Below are 7749 nucleotides of genomic sequence, written 5' to 3'. Positions count from 1 at the left end.
ACATTATTTTTGGAAACTGAATTTATTCAAATTGTCATCTGTAAAGTAATTTGTATCATGTTATAAAAGTTATTATTGTCTATTATTAATGTCCTTTACGGATATTCAATGATTTGGTTTAATTCAACCACGTTTAAACCGAATACAAGACTTTCATCGTATTTAAATATAATATAGTATGTGGTGAAAATTAAAATTTATAATTAATTAAACATTACATTTTTTATTGGGTTTCTTTCAAAACTGAGTATTACATGGGAAAAGGTATTAAATATTTTCCTCACGTTTATTGAAATTGAACTTAATAATGTCTTAAAATGTTTGTTGGTCAGTGAATTCTTAAATTATATAAACTGATTATTTTTAAGTGGGGCCACAAAAGTAGGAAGATAAAGATATTTTACACTTACGGTCTTTTTATTCATATTTAAATTTGGAATTTAAAGTAATTGCAACAACAAAGGCACTTTAATATTAATTAAATCTTACTTTAAACATATTTTAAAATGATAAATTTCAGATGTATACTTCAATAGACGAAATGTTACTTATACTCGAAAATACTTATTCTATCTTCATAAAATGAGAGAAACAATAAAAAGCTAAAAAATTTTTACATTATCCTAAACATCATACAATATTTTATTAAGTTATAAACCGGTACCAACTTGAGGCCTGACAATTTAATGAAAATCATTGCATTTCTATTATTATGTGATCTAATTCAATAACCTTTTGAGAAAATGATTTCTTAATAAGCTAGAAAAGTAGTATTTGCCTCCTGTCATATACAACATTGTTGGTGGGAAAGTAAATCTTTTTTGGGAGAGCCATTGGCTTCATGGTATATATCAGACTTTGGTTTGAGTTAAGAGATAACACAGGTTTAAACCCTCCCTGTCTTTGACCTTAGCACTTTTTATCTCTCCAGACTTTCCTCCTTATTCTATGTAAAAAACTAATTGTCCAAGTGGCCTATATGAATGGATACAATTAATTATTAGAAACAGGGGACTAAATGTAAAATAAGTGGAATTTAATGTTGGTCAAATAGTATTTCAATAGTACAAATAATTTTTATCGATTAAGTAAGAAAATAAATTTTTAACAAGGTTAGACAAGTATACTTTATGGAAGGCATAATATGTTTGATTTTTGGATTGTACCATACAAAATGGTTGATTTCAACAAACAGCACTTGAATTGTTGGTTAACTTGTAATAATTTCTTTTGAGAGCGTTAAAGTACTGTCTACTGTTACATGGAAATTTATTTAAGAATCTATCACTATTACACTATTATTATAAAATTGATTCATTAGTTTCACATCTAGTATTCATTGTCAGGCACAAACAAATCTTGTTTCCCCGCTGTGGTTTCTTCATCTTCTGTTTTATGATATTCTCCTAGAGCTGCAGCTCTGTTGGCATTAGCTCTTTTTATAAGCTCCTCTTGTGCTAATCCTTTGTTTTCTGCAGAACCTCTCCAAGCCTGAAGGACAGAGGCTTGAAGTGCTCGCCCGTAACTAAACGTCAGAGGCCATGGTTTGAAGCCATTACTTTGATTGATAGCGTTCAAATTAACAGTCGCCTCTTCCTCGGATTGTCCTCCTGACAGGAACATAATACCTGCCACCGACACTGGAACTGTCCTCTGCATCGTTAGCAGAGTTGCCTCGCCAATCTCTTCGGGTAAAGCTCTCAACATCTTGCAAGCCTGACCAGGCGTCACCATGTTCACCTTCAGGATGGTGCCCTCTAGAAACACATGGTGGTCGTTTAAAGCTTTGAAGACTGCTGCTAACACTTTCTCAGTAACTTTCTGACACTCCATAATGTTGTGGCTCCCATCGGGCAGCACTTCTGGTTCTACCATGGGTACTATTCGGTAGGCCTGGCATATTGATGCGTATCTTGCTAACACATTAGCGTTCTCTTGAATCGCCAGCTGGGAAGGTGTGTGAGGACCGATTTTCAGTACACACCTCCATTTCGCAAAGTGGCATCCGAGCTTTTTGTACTGCTCACATCGTGGGCCGAGATCATCCAGACCTTGAGTGGTACACTCGTCCTCTGTACCATACAAGGGAACAACCCCTTTATCCACCTTAATTCCAGGAATTATTTTTCGTTGTCGAAGAAGATCCACCAAAAGCGTCTCTTCAGCATCAGCTTTCTGGAATAATGTTTCGTGAAATAGTATAACACCAGATATCGAATTACCTAAGTTTTCAGTTGAAAACAGTAACTGTCTGTATTGTCTTCTCATTTCTTCACTGTTTTCTACACCGATATCTAGTAATCTTCGACCCATTGTTGCAGTTGACTCGTCTGCAGCAAGAATACCTTTACCATGAGCTACTATTGCATCAGCAATGATTTTTAATTCTTTCTGTGTTTCTTCTGGAAGAAAATGATAATTTGATGATGCCATCTTACCTTAATTTATAATAAAAATTATGTGTTTCTATAGATTGTATAGAAAACAACTTGTGTATTTTATTTACTTATTGCTCATAAACTGTAATTTTTACCATTTTTTGTAGTATAACTTTAATTTTTAATCACTGATATAATTACCCAAAGTTTTGATAGACTCTTAAAACATAACTCAACATACACACTAAAATTACTGGTTAGGAATTAATAATTATTTCTTGTTCTTAATGAGTATTTGTTTACATCTGAACATATGTTTAAATCAACAGATGGGTAGACTAATAAGAGGGATACACTCGTTGTTCGATTGCTATTGTCCGATTGTTATTGTCGAACGGTTCGGTATATTACCTAGTTTCGATATTATATAATAATTGTACAACAAGAGTAAAGTTATAGTACATTAACAAGAATAACACATTACAATTACAAAAGCAATAAAACAATAGCATTAAAAATAATGAAACCTACTTTAATCTAGACTTACACGTCAGAGATATTTTACAATACTTACAGCTTGCCAGGATAGAGTGAGTGAGAAACTGCTGTTTTGAAATTGAGGAAAGGATTCTCCACAGATAGGCGCACTCCTCTGCGATAAAAAAAATCAAAGATGGTCTGTTAAACAGCCTGCCGGCATTTTACTCCTCAACCCCTATAACCACTCGTCAAGAACTTTTAATCTTATTTATCGCAATTTTAGGAATTCTCCAAAAATTACTCACTTCTTTTTTGTTTACATTAAATATTATTATAATTAATAATAAGTCGAAGTCATATTTAAAGTAAAATAAAATGTAATATCGAATTATTCATTGACAAAATTTTGAAATACTCGATAAAAACTACCGAATAACGAGTGTAGGCCATTTAAATAAAGTCTACACGAATATTTGAATTTCTTAATATCTAATCATCAAAAATAATGATTTATCTTTCATATCCATATGAATGACCACCACCGGATTACATCTTATTTTCTGAGTTGTACTATACTAAATGGACTTATTGTTAGTCCATGCTAATCTATTTTCGCTATTAGTAGTAATAAAAAACCAATGATTTATCCTGAACGTATATCAGTTTATATTGTAAATTGCATATAGTGGAATCTCGATACATCGAATCACAAAAGGATTCAAAATGAAATATCGAGAACTTCGATATATCAAGGCTGTTTGGGACAGACTGCGATATATATATATTAAGCCGTTGTTGTGTCACTCAGTATATAAAGATTAAATCAGAAGACTGGGATATACGAGTATAATAGAGGTCCACAACAACTATCAACAGAGGGTGATTAACCACTGTCGACAACAGAAAACAAAGGAGTGTCGGTGGTGGGGGTTTGCAATCTCGATTGTAAAATACGGTTCTGTACTTCAGTACGTTGCGGTGATAAACTGAAACTTCGATATAAAGAGGATAACAGTAGGCACATTTATGGGCGAAAATTCGATATATTGAGGTTATTTAGGTTAAACCTTCGATACATAGAGGTAAAATAAATTAGTAATGAATTGAAGTAAACGGTACATTCAAGAGGAGAATAACAAAAATTCGTTTTATAAAGGAATATTCAATATATCAATTGGTTCCACCGTATTAATATATCTTAAGTTCTTATAAATCTTGTTCTATTGTTTGCATTAATTATGTAATTACAGTAAAATATATTTGTATGTAGTATCAGTATAGATAATCTTCATTATTTACTTACATTGAGTTACATTCATATATTTATTATAACATATACCGTATATTTAATGTTAGTTGAAATTTCACGCATATACCCACCTGTAACACATGGGCCTACGCATCACCAATGTAAAACCATATCCTGTCCTGAAGAGTATGCCCAATATGACGTGTCATTTTAGTATCCATTGAAGACAAGAGGATTCGATGCGATAGCCATATGATAGACCAGTGTAAATTTGCCCTATACTGAGTGTGATAGATAAGTAGGGGTAAGAATATAATTAGTTGTGAGTGAAAAAACAGTATAAACATCACAAAACAGCTCATGAATATTCTGATTACTCAGTTTTCTACTTTAACTCAAACTCATCTCTTGGCACTGCATATTTACTACCAATGCAACTCTATTCAGACTCTTTATAAGATACTGTTGATTAAACTATTAATACTCTGGATTGATCTGCTGAGATCAAAGTGATGCGTAATTTCAACTCACTAGGTATAAACTGAGCACACTTGGATCAGAGTACTTCTATAGATCGTGTCGACGTCTCCCTGACGTTATAGCTACATACAACCCCAAATAATACAGTAAAAATGTATGTCGTGGTAGTCCTGGATGTAGTATTATTATTGGTTGAAATACCTGGCGTAGTTCTTGCGGATGACTGTCTGCAGAGGAGAGACATGACTGCTTTTACTTTTGAATTCAGTGTTTCTCAGTCTTCTATTGGTGGTGAAATAGTTGTTCTAGATTCCTGAAAGTGTGATATAGGTGCTATTTTTCGAAGTCTACAAAAATTAGGTCATCCACTTTAAATAATTTGAAAGATCCATCTTTTGCAGTCATGTATTCTTGCTTGTAAAATTAACATTTCAGTTGTTATTGTAGTTTCTCAACCGCCAGGAAGAGGAACTTAAGCATAATCAGTATTTCCATGAACGTTACGATTTCCAATAAAGGCTCATATTTAGAAACAGGGCTGGATTTTATACACAAAGTTGATGTTGACACTCTGCTGCCAGATCGCCAAGGATGTCCAAACATTATCTCATGAGGGGTACATAAAAGAGATAATGGAAGTACATAAAAGGGGTCACACTGCGGTTAGGGCTGCTACCCACAACTAATTTCCATTTAGAAATATCTAGTCGTATTTTTGAGAGTCAGCTGTACAGTTTTCCATACAGTCCCATTATAGCACTCTACCTGCCCATTGCCTTGGGCGTTGTAAGGAGTGACGACTAGTGGCAATCCCGTTGCCGAATAAGTACTCCTTTAATTCTTGTTACATAAATGGTTGACCAGAATTAATGAATGAATTCAGGTGCCGAATACTGTATATAATTGTTTGAATCTTGATATTACAGTTTCTGATGAAATATCTGGGCAAGGAAATTAAGATCTGGGTGGTTTCTTAAAGATGTTGGCAAGGGCTCTTTGAAGTCAACATTAAGTCATTCAAATGGAGTTGTTGATTTGATAAGTTTTCCTTAATTTCTACAAAATCTAGGTCTTACTTCTACACAAACTCTACAACATGTTAATTTCCTAATTTATTCCAGGATGTATGGTAAATTCTTACTTCTGACACAGTGAAACGTTAAAGTTTCACCTGGACGGAGTAGTAAATTATCGAAACTTCTAAGCAGATCAAGTTTTTCATTAATAAAAGTACAAATTCCTGTACGTGTTATGATGTCAGCAGCAACATTTTCTCGGCCAGGCCTATAATGTCATAGCTGTAACATGAAAGTTCAAATAGCCACCTCATAATCTTATCATTCTTTATTTTACCAGACAACTTTGAATGGAAAATAAAGGGAACCACTTTCTGATCCGTAACCAACTTAAATACACACGCGCGCGCGCATGCACACACAACTTATATTGTATAAGGGTTAGACACTGGGTAAAGTCATGTTAAGAAAAATAACGATAATGACAAATTTAGTCATAATAAAATACAAGTTTTAGTTACATATGTCTCAAACCAAACACAATGTATTTTATACCAAAAACTTCTATAAATGAAAACTGTATTTAATTTATGAAGTAGATTTGAAATTTGTTAACAAAAAAACCATAACAAAATACTGCCTAAGATTTGTGCCTACTGAACACTCCTATTACCACGTAAAATAAAGGTTAATAACACGTAGGGTAAAAAGAGAAAGATATTAGTTTAAAATAATAATAAAATAGTAAAATATAAAACTCAAGAGCACCATAATGTTTTTATTAACAGCGTTTGTTTACGTTTTGGTTAATGTTTACAGTTAAAAAAATATGAAAATTGTAAATTAGTTATATACTAAATATATTAATAATGCATCTTTCATAGCATTCATTGCATTACAGATGTCAATTTTTATTTTAAAAAATTTAAAGGTGTATTCAGGCTCAAACCTTTTACACAAAATGGAATTCAGCAATCTATTTATGTACAGAAAATAACCCGCCTTTGAGGGCAAGTGTTCATAAACCACCATCAAACTTCTAACTTCTTTATCTACAAGCTGGAACTTTACAGTTTTGTGCGCCATGCATCAAAAATAAATATTAATCATTAAGATAATATATGCATTCGTACAATATGCATTTGTATTAGTTTGATCGATAATATAACCGAAATCACAGTCTATGCAATAAATTATAAATAAGAATTCACAAGAGGTAAGCGACATGCAGATCTCAGATAGTTTGTTCCTCAAGTGCCTCTTGAAGGCTATAAAAAACTCTCCCATTCAAGAATATTTTATAATCCGTTTTAACAGTTTTTAAAGAATGTGGAATGCAATTAAGAAGAAGCTTAGGTCCAAACAAGAACACTGTATTTTAGGACAAAGAAAGACGGAATCGATCAACCAAGAGACTTTCCTTGTGTTATAGGTATGATTAAAGACTGAGAAGCTATGTTTGTTTTTAAACACAAAAAACTACTGTGTGATATTTGAGGAGGTATGCCAGAGTGAGAGTGCCACTTGATCGGAAGAACTTCCTACAGCTGTCCCGATGATGCAGCCCCCAGACAACCCTTAATGCCCTCGGATGCAGACAATGAGTGACCACTGCAGAAACCCCACAATACAGTAGGTAACTTTTGAATCGAATAAACCACTATAACTCGAGCTGAGGGTTTCCCTGGAGACACATAAAAAGGGCCTTCAGGATAAAAATTGCAGAATCAAGATTTTTAACTAACAAGTTAATGTGAGAGTCCCACTTTAGATTGAAATCCAAACTAAACCTTGGAAAGCATGGAAAAAAATTTTTTGGGAATGGAATTTTATATATGATTTTAAAAATGTTTAGACATAGCTTTTTTCTGTGAACCACTCTAGAAGTCGAGGGGAAGAATCAAAATGTTGGGATAGGATCTTATAGTCACTATGGCGTAAAACTAAACATATGTCATTTGCAAAGAGGTTTGTTGAAAGTAGATTCTTATTTGCAGCATTTACGATAAACTTAAAAAAGGTCATTAATGTCAAGTAGAAACAACAATGGTCCTAGCACTGAACCCTGAGGTACACCTGTCTTGTCTAACGAGTAGTCCTAAGATTTATTGCTCTTGTTGGTTCCTTTAATATACTGAACAAGGTC

At 33.2% G+C, this 7749-nt stretch overlaps 1 protein-coding gene across 1 annotated transcript; it reads right to left on the bottom strand.

Moving 5' to 3' along the window:
• Positions 1 to 1017: 1017 nt before the first annotated feature.
• Positions 1018 to 2689, bottom strand: LOC124367810 (fructose-bisphosphate aldolase-like). The gene has a single exon (XM_046824936.1). The coding sequence runs from the start codon at positions 2431 to 2433 to the stop codon at positions 1330 to 1332; it is 1104 nt and encodes a 367-aa protein (XP_046680892.1). The 5' UTR covers positions 2434 to 2689; the 3' UTR covers positions 1018 to 1329.
• Between the last annotated feature and the right edge of the window lie 5060 nt (positions 2690 to 7749).

Source organism: Homalodisca vitripennis, chromosome 8, assembly GCF_021130785.1.
Source record: "Homalodisca vitripennis isolate AUS2020 chromosome 8, UT_GWSS_2.1, whole genome shotgun sequence".
In the NCBI taxonomy this organism is placed as follows: Eukaryota; Metazoa; Arthropoda; class Insecta; order Hemiptera; family Cicadellidae; genus Homalodisca; species Homalodisca vitripennis.
This window is presented reverse-complemented; position numbering and strand designations above follow the sequence as displayed.

What these genes read in the sequence shown, in the direction of transcription:
- LOC124367810 (XM_046824936.1), bottom strand. Translation starts at nt 2,433, where the DNA reads ATGGCATCATCAAATTATCATTTTCTTCCAGAAGAAACACAGAAAGAA.